This window comes from Berghia stephanieae, chromosome 14 (genome assembly GCF_034508935.2).
Source record: "Berghia stephanieae isolate SIO BIC M18660-M18661 chromosome 14, UCSD_Bste_1.3, whole genome shotgun sequence".
In the NCBI taxonomy this organism is placed as follows: domain Eukaryota; kingdom Metazoa; phylum Mollusca; class Gastropoda; order Nudibranchia; family Aeolidiidae; genus Berghia; species Berghia stephanieae.
Window position 1 is genome coordinate 3,053,228 of NC_088373.1, and position 15,927 is coordinate 3,069,154.

The 15,927-nt window shown below is 34.6% G+C and overlaps 1 protein-coding gene across 1 annotated transcript; it reads left to right on the plus strand.

Moving 5' to 3' along the window:
• Nucleotides 1–94: 94 nt before the first annotated feature.
• On the plus strand, nt 95–14,406 carry LOC144960068 (sterile alpha motif domain-containing protein 9-like). Its single transcript, XM_078893019.1, has 5 exons — nt 95–393; nt 1,771–4,265; nt 4,648–6,840; nt 11,707–11,789; nt 14,269–14,406. The coding sequence occupies exons 1-5, from the start codon at nt 222–224 to the stop codon at nt 14,270–14,272; spliced, it is 4,947 nt and encodes a 1,648-aa protein (XP_078749145.1). The 5' UTR covers nt 95–221; the 3' UTR covers nt 14,273–14,406.
• Nucleotides 14,407–15,927: the final 1,521 nt, after the last annotated feature.

Here is a 15,927-nt window from a genome sequence, read left to right on the forward strand (position 1 = left end):
ACTCAATCCTAGAGATTTTTGCTACTTTTCATAATTGAAAAAAATGTATTAAATGTACATGGATAGTTTTATTCACCTATCAATAACATGCAAAAACTAAAAACATTAGCTTTGATAGTACGCCTATAATTTGTCTCATAAAAATGTAATAAATAGGCATGGGGTAAAAGTAATCTGGGTAAACTACGGATATAGTCGGTGTTAGGGTTGAGTGAGTTAATATGATCTCCCATTTAGGTAAATGCCTAATGATTTTTAAATTCAACATTAATTTGAAGACATACACATATATTTCCTTAGTGTATCACATATTTTTAAAGAATCTTGGGAGGATCAACCTAAGAGATCAGACCCGTGTATGTGAAGAAGAAAGTAGAAAAAAGGAGGACAGAGGTATGTCAAGTCAGAAATCATATATTCCTGTTGCTACCCCCAAAAAAATGTATGAAAATGGTGCCTTCATCAGGGCTGGCAATAAACATTTGTATGCTTTTTTTTCCTCACCTTTTTTAAGAATGCATGCTTTTTCTATCACATTAAAAATGTACGTTTTTGTAATGAGAGTCAACTCTAAACATTTTATGCAAATTCAAATAGCTGTTTTTATTTTGTTTCTTATAAAGTTTTGTGGCATTTCCCATGCTTGCTGCAATTTTAAATTTTTGTTGAAGTAAGTTTAACTCATTTCACCCTAACCTTCTGCCTTCGTGCTGCCCACTTTCCTCAGAGATTTTGTTACTTTTCAAATTAAAAAAAAAAAAAATGAATATATATATATATATATATATATATATATATATATATATATATATATATATATACACACACACTCAGCTACTCAATCTGAAAGAAAATTGGCATGCACAGTTTTAATTATCTACAAATATCATGTGAAAATTAAAAACAGTAGTTGTATTAATAAATAAGCATGTAAATTTTCTCAGAAATTTGTAAACAATAGTGGAGCAAAAGTAAATGGTGTTAGGATTGAGTTAGTTAAATTTGCATGCATTTTTTCATCCTTTTTTTCTTCTTCCAAGCCTTCTTTAAGAGTCTGAAATCTTACCCCTTCCCACGAAAAAAAAAGAAAAAGATTATTTTTAAAAATGCTGTTTTCAAAATTACCCACCGACAGGGTGTGAGATGTTTGAAGAGTTGAATTCTTAGAGTGGACACCTTTTACTTCAAATCTCATTCTTTTTGACAATCAATCTTACACTTTTTTCGTGTTGGGGTTGGCAGCCCTGCATCATCAGCTAATAAGCAATTAGCATGTCTTTTGACGGCTTAGAATGTTGTTTTAGAATATTATTGTCTAAAATATTAGATGTTTCATCATATAACAAATGCATTATTGATTCTGGCTAGGAGTCCACTAGTTAGTATAATAGTCAGGTAAAGAGCTTTTTTTTTCATAGAGTACGGACTGGTCTATTTTTCCAAAAACAGAATATACGTCCTATTGAGTTTTTAACTTGTCACAATATCTGTCAAATACTATTATGTCATATACAAATCCGAATTATATGATAAAGCTGATGGATCCTTTAAACATTCTGCTTTGCATGTATGAAATTCTCTTTCCTCACAAATTTGAAACTATGTAAATATAACAGTCCATACTATTAAAACTATTTAATTTTAAAAAGTCACCAATCAAAATATAAGTTTCCTAGCATCAACTGATTTAGATAACATTTATCATATAATATTCAACATTAAAAACAAATCTTTTTTTTTTTCTTTTTTTTTCTTTGTTTCTTCATCAAGGTTTTGTTGATAACATCGAAAAGTTATCGACATCAGAGTTGAAAAAATTTCTTCTCAAAGAATTTGAAAAGAAAGAGTTGCCTATAGAACCACTTGATGAACTAGAGAGGGAAAATATTTGTGGTGAAGTTTTCGTTACATTCACAGAAGAGGATTTGAAAGAGGCCATGCCATCTTCTAAACTTGGCCACAGGCGGTTCCTTAAATGCATCATTGATAAACATAAAGAGAGGGAAAAAGTTTACGTTGACCACTCACTTCAATGTTTTCGAAAGTTTGACACTGAAGTAAAAGCTACAGATATTTATAATCAAGGAAAGCTTGTTGATACCAAAATAAATTCAAGGGGGAAAGGAAAAGACCCCATCAGAAACTTCCATTTACCAGAATTTAAATATGAATCTGATAACTACAATTATATTTTGCAAGAGAGTGCAATTTTTGCTGCAGCTTGTATAAATGAAAACAGAAATGGAACAATTTACTTTGGCATTTCTCCTGAAGAAACAGGAGATCGGATGAAAGGACAGATTGTGGGTGTTCGCCTGCCCATTGAAGATTTAGATGATTGCATTCCCTCTATGTTCTTTCAAGATCAAATGTCGTTGATTAAACATTGTGTGAGAAATATGAGGTCTGTCCCTGTTGACGGAAAACAAAAAGATAAAAATCTCTGTGTTTTAGAGCTTGATGTAGTGCCTAAAAACATGAAATATGATGAATACATCAGAATCAACGCAAAAAATATGGACTGTTTGTTTAAGAAGGTAAAAATTTATGATCCCATTTACACTTTTTCTGAATCTGGAACGCCCAGACTAAATCGGCCAGATGAAATGAGTGGGAGTTCAAAAATTCCATCATCCGTACAAGAGCAGTGGAAGGCTCAGGATTGCAAGAATATTCAAGAAGAACGGCCGAGGTTGACACTACTCAAAAATCATTTAACGGGAGGTTTAGATCGAATGGACGATGAGTTGTACATATTTTTACTTTTAGGTCCCACTCATGGATTTTCAATAGATGCCAACAGCATTGAATTCATCAAACATCTTCAGCCTGAGGTAGTGTTTGATTTTGATCCAAATCATGAATCATCCAGTGGCGTCTATAGTCATTTGGAAAAAAAAGAAGAAGTATTCAGAGTGGTCACTTTGAATGATTTTGATTATAAGCTAAAAGAGCAGCAAGAAATGAAAACTTTTCAAAATGAATTGGCTGAGTGCCAACTTACAAACTGGGTCTTTTGTAATGGTTATGGGCCAATGGAGGAACTGGAAATTATTGATTGGAACAAGACGAGAGCACATGCCTTTGAAACTGCTCTCACATACTATTTCGAGAGATCTCACCAAGATAGGGTGTTGATAATCATTTGCCTGTTTTCACATCAGTACGAAATTTTAATTGACCCATGTGACATTATTCTGCGGAGGATCCGTGACCAATGGATTTTACTCTCAGAAACTCAGTCATTTGCTGATTATTGGCAGAAAACATTCAGGACTCGAAATAAGGTTAATGAAAAAGATCTAAGAGATAGATGCATTGTTGGTTTGTCATGGGAGCAGGTGAATGATGGGATAATTACTTGGTGTGGAAAAAAGGACATGAAAGAATGTCAGATTCCAGGGTCATTCGGTGGTTTAGTCACTGTTCAAAATAAAAAGATAAAAGAATGGACTGATGTTGAAATACTTTCCGCCATAGACCCTGTAGATGAGAGTGAAGATGAAGAGAAATTTTCAGCCATGATAAATCTAGCAGAGGAGCAATTTTACCGTGGAAGCCAAGTCGACTGGCTGAACTATTTTTCGCATCATGTCTGTCCCAGAAAAATACATCTCTCATTACTTAAACAAGTTGGAGATGTATTGGAAGGGAAAGATAACACAGAGGAGGATAAAATATTGATAACTTACTTGTTTCATCAACCAGGAGCAGGTGGAACTACATCTGCGAGACACATCCTATGGTCATTGAGAGACAGATATAGGTGTTGCATTGTTAGAGAAATCAAAGATCCCAACCTAACAGCTGATCAGTTGAAAGAAATCTTTCTGTTCAAAGATGAATCTCCAAAACCGATTTTGGTCCTTCTTGATAATGAAGATGAAGATAAAGTGTTTCAGCTGAGAGTAAATCTTGTAGAGATAACTCGGGAATATGATGATCGCTTTTCAAATATTTTTTGTGTTCTTCTTATTTGCTCTCGAATGGTTGGTGTCCCAATCGCAAAAAGGGGTTGTTCAATGGAGTATCTTGAACAGTCTCTTGATAAGCAAGAGCTGGCTTGGTTTGACAAACGATACAAAGAACTAAAAGTACGTTATACTGACCCCAAATCACTGATATCTTTCAACATTTTGAAGGAAAATTTTAATAGAGACTACCTGATAAATACTGTGAAAGAGTTTTTGGCGGAAATAAAAGATCCAAAGGAGCAAAAAATTTTGAAAATAGTTTCTTTCATCAATAAATATGACCTTGACTTAATAATAATAATAATAATAATAAGCATATTTATATAGCGCCTTTCGTCGAAACCTCAAAGCGCTTTAAAAAAAAAAAAAAAAAAAAAAAAAAAAACCAAAAAAAAAAAAAAAAAAAAAAAAAAACCAAAAAAAAAAAAAAAAAAAAAAAAACCAAAAAAAAAAAAAAAAAAAAAAAAAAAAAAAAAAAAAAACATTCAACCAAGGTATCAAAACAATTAAGAGCATTAAAGGGCATCAATACATCATCAATATAAATGTCATATACAATACATTTAAAATTCAATTAAGTAAATATTTCCTGAAAAGATGTGTTTTCAGGGCTTTTTTGAAAATGTCTATTGATCTCGAGAATCTCACAGATTGAGGGAGATCATTCCAAATCGTGGGTCCGAATTTCATAAGAGACCTATCACCAAAATACTTAAGTTTAGTTTTAGGAGATGCTAACAATTTTGAATCGTGGGATCTAAGATTTCTCAGAGGTACGTATGGTTGGAGTAAATTTATTCATGTGTCCTGCTTTGATGCAATCTTGGAATTAAGGCCAGTTTTTGCGAATGGAACGAGAAAGACATGCTGGGAAGCCAATGTGAGCCGAAGTTTCAAAGTTTTGATGAATTTATCCTCAAAATCTGATATGAGGAAAATGAAATTCATCAGATTATTCTCTAAGCTGACTGCAGAACACATTTTAAATTGCACAGAAGAGAATTCTGGTGAGAGTGTCATTGATATTCTCTCAAGTTTACTTACAGACAAGATTTTCAGTGCAACTGGTCAAGAAATGAAAAAGTTTCAAATCATTATTTCCAACATTGTTAAGAAACGAGCTTTGAAAGAATGTGAATTCAAAAAAGGAACATTTCGAAAAGAAAAATTTTCCCGATTCATTCTGGACATCAAAAATTGTGATACTGCTGGAGAAATAATGGAGTCCCTTTTTCAGCTGAACAACGATCCATTCACTGCTCAACAAGTTGCAAGGTTTTACATGGAATTTAAGAATTACAAAATGGCAGAGGAATATGCAGAAAAGGCGACTGCTCTACTGCCTCGTAATTCCTATATGTGGGACACATATGCACAAGTATTTAAATATCAACTTTACGATAAATTTCAATCATTTTGTCAAACCGTGGATGCAGAACTTACTGGAGTTGATCTTCAAGAGGCTATAACTCTTTGCCAACGATGTACTGAACTTTTTAAAAAAGAGCAATTGGTGAGTGAGAAAGAGGCAAAGGCAAGCACTGCTGATATTAATCGGGCAGGATATTTTGGAGAGCTGAGGGCAATTCTTCTTTTGTTGAGTTCAGCTGAAAAGTCCAATTGTTTTGGTTCAAAAGAGATTTTGCACAGATTTCTTGTGGATGAAAACTACACAAATGAGAAACTCACTTTTCTCTCAATGGAAGAAACTGCTTATCTAAAGAAGATTTTTGCATCTTCTAAAGAAACAATACGAAAACTTGAAGATGAATTTTTGCAGACAAAGGTTGAAATTGAGCCTAATCCTTTCAATTTATTTCATGATGAGTCCAAGCAAGAAGTTTTACTCCAGATGCACGTCAGCCTAAACGAATATTTTGGAGAAAACTCAGATGAGATTCCACCTTATTTTGAAGAGGATGACAAAAGATGTCGTTATAGGTTGAGATTCGTTTTTTCAAAAAAATGTAATTCTCTGTATGCTGCCCTTAGACTGAAGCACAACAAAGAATTTGATGTATTATGTCAATGCTATAATATGATTCATCAAAATGTTATGAGTTTGAATTCATCACTGGATGATTTCAGAATACTGTTGGGTATTCTCACAGTTTTTGTAACGGAGGAAAACCCCTATTCATCTTTCCCTCTAGATTTTGGTGACATTATCTCTTGGACTAAAACCCTGTTCCAACGTGCAAAGGATGAAAAAAATGAACACCTAGAGCCTTTCTTGTATTTCACCTTATACAACTTTCCAACAGATGAGAGGCTAAAATACGACAGTCTTGCACGCCCACAAGATTTAGAAACAGTAATGAAACACTGGAGAGGGGTCTTCAATGCAACAAAAAACCTGCCACGATTAACTCATAGAGAGACAACATTGTTTTTCCTTGGTAATGGCCAACCACCACGAGATATTGTCTACCAGAAATATTTAGACAATGCGATGAATGGTATTGAATTTCACAAGAAATGGCAGTCACCAGAGATATCATATCACCTGAGGCTGTTGAGTGGTGTACTCTCTGATAAAGGGGATTATATTGCTTATCATTATAAGACTAGGCAAGGAAACTTAAACTGGATAAATATCAAAACTATTTATCCAATAAAGAAAAGAGCTTGGCTACAAAAGAAAGTGTACTTCTACTTGGGATTTTCGTTCTCTGGTCTGAAGGCCTATGGCATTACGGATACAAAGCCATCACTGGGAAAGACTCACCACAGCATCTCAGATGGTCCGATGAGTGGACATCCATCTGTAGTACAATTTAAAGCAAAACCAAAGAAAATTGTATTATCTGTCCGAGAACTTGAAGAAAAGAAGAAAAAGATTACTCAGGAAATTGAGGAAAGGAAGGTAAGTTTAGATGGCTCCTCTACATTTCCATTTTGTCATAATCTAGTCATCAATATAATGGTCAGCATTGCTTTTGCTTTCATGTTTTCAAGTTTGTGACTTGAATTATACTTTTTTAAAATTGTTTTTTGTTTTTGTTTATTTTGTTAGTGTATTAGTCTTTTTTATTCTATTTTTATTTTAAAACACATGTTCAGATAAAAAAGAAATAGAAATGTTGTGTAAATAGTGCAGACCATTTATAAAGACTTACGTCATAGCGACTTGAAGTGCAAGTCCCGATTTTTATGCTACAGTTTAACACAAACAGCTGGAAAAGTTCGCGGAATTCATGTTTCATGTGAACAGAGTTGTAAAATAAGAGTCATAAACTAATATAGCCTTCTGTACATGTATCTTAATGTTTATGCTTGATGACGCCACCAATGCCTTTTTGTTGGTAAAATAATGAATATCATTCACTGCTGATTTACTCACTTACACAAACGAAACACACAACACCACTCCATAGTACAAGGCACGCTGGATAGCATGAGAGAATGTAGGGAAAGCAGGAAGAACAAAGAGATGAAGGGGGGGGGGGGGGAGGAGTGTCTTCACAACCGTAGCCTTCATAAAATTAATGCTCAAGTCCATAGCCCTATAGATCCTGAACACCTCTCACAATTTAACACAGGCGATTTAGAAATAAACATGGTGTTGTCGTTCCTTCATTAGTGTCAACATGTTGTGATAACTACTCACAAACTGTGAGGCTGATCATTTCAGCTGACAGGCGAGCAGTTAAGATTGATGTGCCTGAGGTTAACCAAAAATTATGTCACACTACAAGACGGTGATCACAAAACAAAAATGTAAAGTGACTTGTTGTTAGTTGTGCTCAAGGAAATTAAATGATTCCATTGGTTAAGTTTTTGAATACAATTCACAATAATTAACTTTCATTTTCCAATCGGCGTCTACTCGAGTCATCATCATAGCTTGTCGCTCCAACACCGAATCCACTCCACAGCATCTGTGGAGCAGACTCTTAGGTCATGGTCAGTGCAGGTGGGCCCATCCTGGCATTCTCTAAGGATGTGCTCTATCGTTTGCTCTGGGCATCCACATCTACACAAGCTAGTCTCAGCCAGTCCCCACTTTTTCATACTTCCAGCTGTTTTCCCAATTTTTGCCCGTGCTCTGTTCAGTGTTACCCATTCATTCCTGGGGAGCTCAGTTCCATAGGGCAGTTCTTCTCTTGGATCTTCAACAGCTTCATTTGCATGGTTGTCCCACCCCCTCCATGTGGAAAGCCTGTATACAGCTGCATGGTCAGGGTTGATGCTTTCTTATGTCATGAAGCTCTTTCTCGACTTCAGTCTACTTGTCATTGGGTTGTGGTCATGGAGGGGGTGCCTTGGGTCCATTTCCTGTTTATATTTCTGGGCTTTGGAAGCAGTGACTATTCGAATGTGGGGAGGTGCAATGCCAGCCAGCCGATGGAGGACTGGAACTGCAGTCGGTTTCAAGTTACCAGTAATGATCCCGCAGGTGTCATGTAGCTTAGGGTCAATCTTTCTGGCATGGCAAGATCTTGCCCAGACTGTTGAGGCGTATTCGGCTGATGAATAGCTGAGGGCTAGTTCAATTGTCCTGACAGTTTTTGGATCTGCTCCCCATGTAGTGTTCGTTAGTTTTATTAGGAGGTTGTTTCTTGTGGCCACCTTTACTTTTGTTTTCTTTGTGTGCTGAGAGAAGGACAATGTGTGGTCTAAGGTGACACCGAGGTACATGGGGAATGTGTTGTTCTCCAATATGTTCCCATTCCAGGAGATATTCAGTTTCCTGTTGGCTTGGTGGTTTTTTAGATGGAAGGCGCACATTTGAGTTTTTCCTGGGTTGGCTTTAGTGCGTTCTTTAAATAGTATTCAGAGAGTGTCTTCAGGGCATCTCTGAATCTATCCTCAGTGGTCTTGAAATCAGAGGCCCGGGATGCAAGACACAGATCATCAGCATAAAGAAACCTCCGAATGTTCTCAAATTGAGGTCGGTCATTGGTATAAATGTTGAAAAGGATAGGTGCAAGTTCTGATCCTCGAGGGAGTCCATTCTTTTGTGATCTCCATCTGCTTATCTTCCCATCCATTTCCACAAAAAAGCGACGGTTTGACATAAGGGATTTTATTATTGCAATGACTTTTGTGTTACCAAGGCTTTGGCGACAAGCAAGAGTGATAGCCCTACTTACACCTGGAAAAGACCCAAATAGCAGCAAGAGCTACAGACCAATCCCTCCTCTGCATTCTGTACATAGTATATGAGTGCATGATACCAGCCAGGATTTCCCAAACAGTAGAAGAACATCTATCATCTGACCAAGCTGGTTTCCGCCCTGGAAGATCATGCTGTGACCAACTCCTGAACTTGACACAATACATCGAAGATGGCTATTAGAACAAACAAATTACAGGGGCTGTGTTCGTGGACCTGACAGCTGCCTATGACATAGTAAATCACAGGAAACTGCTCCTTATTGAAAATTGACGAAAATATTATTGGTACTGATCGATAACTAGTACATTAACCATTGACAAAAACATAATTGGTACTGATCGATAACTAGTACATTAACAAAAATATTATTGTTACAGACCTGCCAACCAGTACGATTAATCGTATTTTAGTACGATTTTTGGACCCGGAATACGCAGATACGATTTTCGTGGATAGATATGTGATGTGAATGATGTTGACGCTACATTTGATACATTGATACACACGTGTCGTACACCAACTGTTGACTGTGTTTCTGAATGAATAATGCATCACATTTAATACTATAGTTATCATTTCAGTTGCTTATATGTTGCCGGTTTTCACCTATATTTTTCTCATACATTTTTGAGGATTTGCATAGAATTATGCATATAAGCTTGTTTTATACTTTAAATAGTCTCAGACCACATTTAAACTTCTGCGACTTATTAAATATAAAATTCTAAGTGAAAATTTAATTGAACCCACATCTTTGACTATGAAGCCTTCAATTAAAAACTGTATTGCTAATTAACTTAAACATAAATGGGTTATTTCCCTTTATAATAACTAAATTACTCTATTTTGATTTATAAAATTTATAATGATCTTTTTTTTTCTTTATTATTTCGTACGAGTCTTGCATTACAAAGTGGGCAGCTTTAGGAACGGTATTGGATCAAAATGAATTTTTTAGAACCATTTTAGAAGTATTTAACTTGTCTCTGCATATTACATACTTGGCGAATTTCCCATCATTTGACCAAAGTAATAGTATTAGTAGTATATAGAAGTAATAGAGTAGTAGGAGGAGGAGTAGTAGTAGTGAATGCTCAAGAGAGAGAGAGAGAGAGAGAGAGAGAGAGAGAGAGAGAGATATGGATCATTAGATAACATATATGGAAAATATCTTGCTACTGTTGCAAATTGTCATCTATTGAATTGAAGACCACTCCCAGATATTTTATCTCAAAACTTTCTCATAACTGATGTACTGGGCTAGCAGATATCACCATCAACATCTCTTACCATCAACATCATCACTTCTACAACCACCACCACATCACTTCTACCGCCACCACAGCTTCATCATCATCACCACCACCACCACCACTAGAGCACCATCGCTACAACAACCAACACTTCTTCCACTGACACTAGCATCAATACTACCAACATGTTAAGGGTCTTTTGGTCATTTCTTTGAGTGTTTCGAAAGCAATTTCCTTTGATATTGCAATTTCTGAGCCTTATGCTAATTTTAAATGGCCATTTTGTTTTAGTTTCTCGATAAATCGATAATTTTGTAATCACTAGAGATTGCTTGAATGATGAAGATCAGAGTTTATTTTGATTTGGGATTGATGTTAGCTTTTATATAAATTTTTGTATAGTGCGCACTTTTTTTCCACATATGCGAACAAAATACACTTTTTTTGCTAAAAAATACACTTTTTAGGGTCATGGAATACACTTTTCATCCTGGGAAGGTTGGCAGGTCTGTTGTTACTGATCGAAAATTGATGAAAATATTATTGGTACTGATCGATAACTAGTACATTAACCATTGACAAAATTATTATTGTTACTGATCGATAACTAGTACATTAACCATTGACAAAATTATTATTGTTACTGATCGATAACTGGTACATTAACCATTGACAAAATTATTATTGTTACTGATCGATAACTAGTACATTAACCATTGACAAAAACATTATTGGTACTGATCGATAACTGGTACATTAGCCAATCACAAGAAGATTATTGTTACCGATCTATATGCTTTCCGAAAGCTCCTCGTGCTACAATTTTTAATATCAATGCATACACCCCCCATGCTCTCGCACAAATATGAATAATAATATGATACAAGACTTTTTGCAATCTTAGTAGCAGTAATGCTTATATACTTCAATACTAAAGTAGAAAAGTTAATAAGGAAAATGAGTGCGGCTATGTGGTCTTGTGGTATGACACACGCTTTCGGATCGGAAGGTCCTGGGTTCGAGTCTCGCACTCGGCGCATAGTTGAGTCCTTGGAAAAGGCTCTTTACTCACTTTCTCTCACCGTACTCAGGTGTAAAATGAGTACCTGGCCGTTAACAGCGTTGTCTTTGTCCGAAAAATTGTAATATTGCCTCACAGGCGTCATGTCCCGTCCTACATGTTAAATGTTGCTGTAGACCAGGGACTCCTTGTAAAGCGCTTTGACCACATTTAGTGGATATTGCTCTATATAAAGCTCATTTTTTTTAAAGAGAAAGAAGTCCTGACCTTTATAATAATACAGGTACATAATTTCATAATTTGTAGTACTTTTATCTTCCTTTTTCTCTTTTTCAGGGCATGCGCAAACCTCACGGTGATCTGATAAGGGACCTGCAAGAAATTAATAATGATATCCAAGAATTGTTTGGTATTGTTAGGTAAGAAGATTTATTTATTTAAATTGATTTTTTTCTTCTTCTTCCTACTACTACTACTACTACTACTACTACTACTACTACTACTACTACTACTACTACTACTACTACTAATAATAATAATAAAGTGTTCTTTTATAGCGCTAAACGTCGAAGCCTCAAAGCACTTTACAATATATACTTATCAAGCGTGCAGCTATGTGGTCTAGTGGTATGACACTTGCTTTTGGATTGGAAGGTCCTGGGTTCGAGCCTCGCGCTCGGTGCATAGTTGAATCCTTGGAAAAGGCTCTTTACTCACATTCTCTCACTGTGTAAAATGAGTACCTGGCCATTAACAGCATTGTCTTTGTGTCGAAAAATTGTAATATCGCCTAACAGGCGTCATGTCCCGTCCTACATGTTAATTGTTGCTGTTGACCAGGGACCCCTTGTAAAGCGCTTTGAGCACATTTATTGGATATTGCGCTATATAAAGCTCAGTTGTTGTTTTTTTTATCAAACCATAACCACACTCGTACCGAGCCAAACAGACACACACAGCAGTTGCACACACCAACTATGCAAGTTTTACAAAATGAAATTGACATTCAACAAAGTGGAATCAAAAACTAAAACGTATAATTTACTCATCAATAAGAAAGTGCCTAGATTAAAAATTTCTGGAAAAGATGAGTCTAGATTTTTCTTTATTTGAACGCCTATCTAATGGACCCAGCTACCCAATCATTGCTGGATGGAGGGGGAATCAGAAAAAAATATTGGCTGCATCTGGGATCAATATCGGTACCTTTGCATGTGAAGCGAGGATTCTGTCATATGAGCAACTGGGACCCCCGGTCTCAATATAACTGTGGGGGGTGATCTGTCACCAGACTTGAGTGTAAAAAATGTTCATGATTCACAATGAGAAAGGATATTATCACATTACCTAATGACTCTTATTATTATAATATTTTCTAATACTGTATCATTAGCATCAGTGATCCTTTACTAACTTTTTATAAAACTCTCTATTTTTTCAAAGATTTATATTCTTATTTATTTATTTATTTTGCCATTCTGATCAGAATTTGTATACCTTGTTTTTTGCAGCTACGTTCTGTTTTAATTTATGTCATTGTATAGACCTACAATCTAAAACTAGAATTAACACAATCAATGAAGGGGTAGAAAAATGCCGCCTTTTGAAGAAGCTTTTTTGTTTGGAGCAGAGTCGAAAGCCTTCATAAAATCTAAATAAACTATGTGAATTTTTTTTTTTTTGTTCATCAATAAATTTAAATTAAAGGTCATTAAGCGGGTGGTTGGATGGGAGCATCACCCTTGAATCATATACCTATGATGTTCGCATGGGTGTACGATCCGATAGTGATGTCGTTTCTTCTTCTCTTTACTAGCCTATCCTGCTTCTTTGGTTTGTGATTGTATTTTTGACAGGGGATATTTTTTTTCTGTAAATCTTCTGCCTGTTTGTTCTTGGTTATTTATAATTTAGCTTATGATATCTTTAGGTTATGATTTTGATTTACATTTGTATTATTTTTGTTAGATTGCTTGTTTTTTTGTTTCAGCGGTCTCTCATATAACCTCAATTGTGTTGGAAGAGACCTAAAGCAACAAACAAACAAAACAAACAAAAAAAAAGGTCATTAAATATCGTCTCCACATAGAATAGACTGACATGGCAGTTTTTGCATCTCTTGCGGCCATGTTGTGGCTGCAAAAATCGCAAAATCTCACTGAGCAGCCGCAAAATCTTCAATTTTTTGCAAATTTTTGCAATTCAAGATTTCGCGGAGGAAAAAAAAAGACGAATTCTTTTTCCTTTTAATTTGATAGCTCCTGTACGAGTAGAACTTGAAAGATAATTAACCAGAGTAGTTTCTTTTTTACTATTTCATTTTCTTCCTTTTTACTGGTGCTGATATGACCTTACATTTGTTGCAAGCGCAGTGAAATACTTAAAAACAAACACATACCTTTCTCTTTCATTAACTAATTAAGGGTTTTTCAGAAAATTAATCGCAAATTTTTGTTTCAAATTTTGCTGTTTTAGCTTGCAAAATTTTGGATTTTTGTTTTTGAAAAAAAACACCATATCAGAATAGAAACTGAGTCGCCAGACAGATGACTGTCATAGGAATTTCAGAATTTTCCTTCTCTCTACTAGCTTGATAAGTCTCCATAATCCATAAATTCAGCAAATGTTAAAGTTGACTTTTGGATGGTTGCACATGTTGAAATTATGATTTGTGGGGGGCGGGGGGAGGAGATGAGAAAATTAGCATTAATATTGGGAAAAACATGATAATTTTTTTTCAGATGGTTGAAGTAGGTTCGTACGTCTGCTTTACTATTACAGATTCTATTGTGAAAGTTGGGTATTTTGGAAACATCTTCATTTACAAACACACTGGAGGAAAATTCATTAACTTATGCTATAAAAAAAAACTGTTCTTCTTTGATCTCTTTCATACAGTTGAAGACAAATTGGCCACCATCAGAAATTCCCAAATGCCAGAAGGACGCTGTCACAGAACTTTACGATGATTATTTTTATTCAATGTATTGGAAAAGAGCTCTTCATACTATTAAACGAGATTGCGTCAAAGACCACAAGCTCAAAAGCCTCAACAAGGCAACCTATACACGTTTTGTTTGTGTGGTTTTTATTTTTTTTTTTTTTCTTGTAATATTTACTTGCTGAATGAACTTCATGCATACTCTTCATCTATGCCACAGTTCAAATATATTCCCTAACCAAAATGTTCATTTCGACAAATGTGTTTACTTTTTCATCTCCTAGTGGGATTTTTAAAAATGAATAACTAAGTGGTTTTATCTTTTTATATAATGTATTTCAGTGATATGCTTTTCTAAAATATGTACAATATCAGTCATAATAATGAGAATAGGTCGGCACCAAGATTGATTTTCGCACTTTATGTTATTTCTTTGATTTTATGTTAAATATTAAAGATGTTCATCTGTTAAAAATGGACATTATGCATGACCATGGTTTTTTCATCTCTTTATTTACTTGATAAAATGCATCATTGTACCATCATAAATTGTTTTGTTTATATATATATATATATATATATATATATATATATATATATATATATATATATATATCTGTATATATATATATATATATATATATATATATATATATATATATATATATATATATATATATATATATATATATATATATATATATATATATTATTATATTATTATTATTATTAAAATTATATATATATATAATGTTCCAATGATGTGATATGCGGGTGGTTGGATGGGAGCATCACCCTTGAATCATATACCTATGATGTTCGCATGGGTGTACGACCCGATAGTGATGTCGTTTCTTCTTCTCTTTACTAGCCTATCCTGCTTCTTTGGTTTGTGATTGTATTTTTGACAGGGGATATTTTTTTTCCTGTAAATCCTCTGCCTGTTTGTTCTTGGTTATTTATAATTTAGCTTATGATATCTTTAGGTTATGATTTTGATTGACATTTGTACTATTTTTGTTAGATTGCTTGTTTTTTTTTGTTTCAGCGGTCTCTCATATAACCTCAATTGTGTTGGAAGAGACCTAAAGCAACAAACAAACAAAAAAAAAAATGATGTGATATATATATATATATATATATATATATATATATATATATATATATATATATATATATATATATATATATATATATATATATATATAATGTTCCAATGATGTGATATTCTGTCATCATCATATACCATGACAGTCATAATATATTTATACCAAGGTTGAATTTTTACACTTTATGTTATCATTTTATGTTATACTTCAAAGATACCCCCCCCCCCCCCCCCTCTGGGTGGGGTTTTTTATGTTGGTTTTTTTTTTTTTTTTTTTTTTTTGTTTCACTATCTATAGTGGGCAGAGAGGTCACTTTCTGTGTATTTTTTATCCACTCTTTATCTGCAGTGATGCCAAAACTCCGATTTCATCGGTTATGGGCAGCTTCCATCAAATTCCGGTGAAGTCATGACTCCAAGGAAAGCTCCCACCCCTTCAGGTGTCATCACAAACACCACACCATCGTGATTTTTTAAACTTTTAATGTATTGTATAGATATTCCCACA

Excerpts from the sequence above, each read along its gene's own strand:
- LOC144960068 (XM_078893019.1), top strand. The coding sequence starts at position 222 with ATGATCTCCCATTTAGGTAAATGCCTAATGATTTTTAAATTCAACATT. Across the intron at positions 394-1,770 it reads TAGAAAAAAGGAGGACAGAG|GTTTTGTTGATAACATCGAA; the intron begins GTATGTCAAGTC and ends TTCTTCATCAAG. Across the intron at positions 6,841-11,706 it reads AGGAAATTGAGGAAAGGAAG|GGCATGCGCAAACCTCACGG; the intron begins GTAAGTTTAGAT and ends TCTCTTTTTCAG.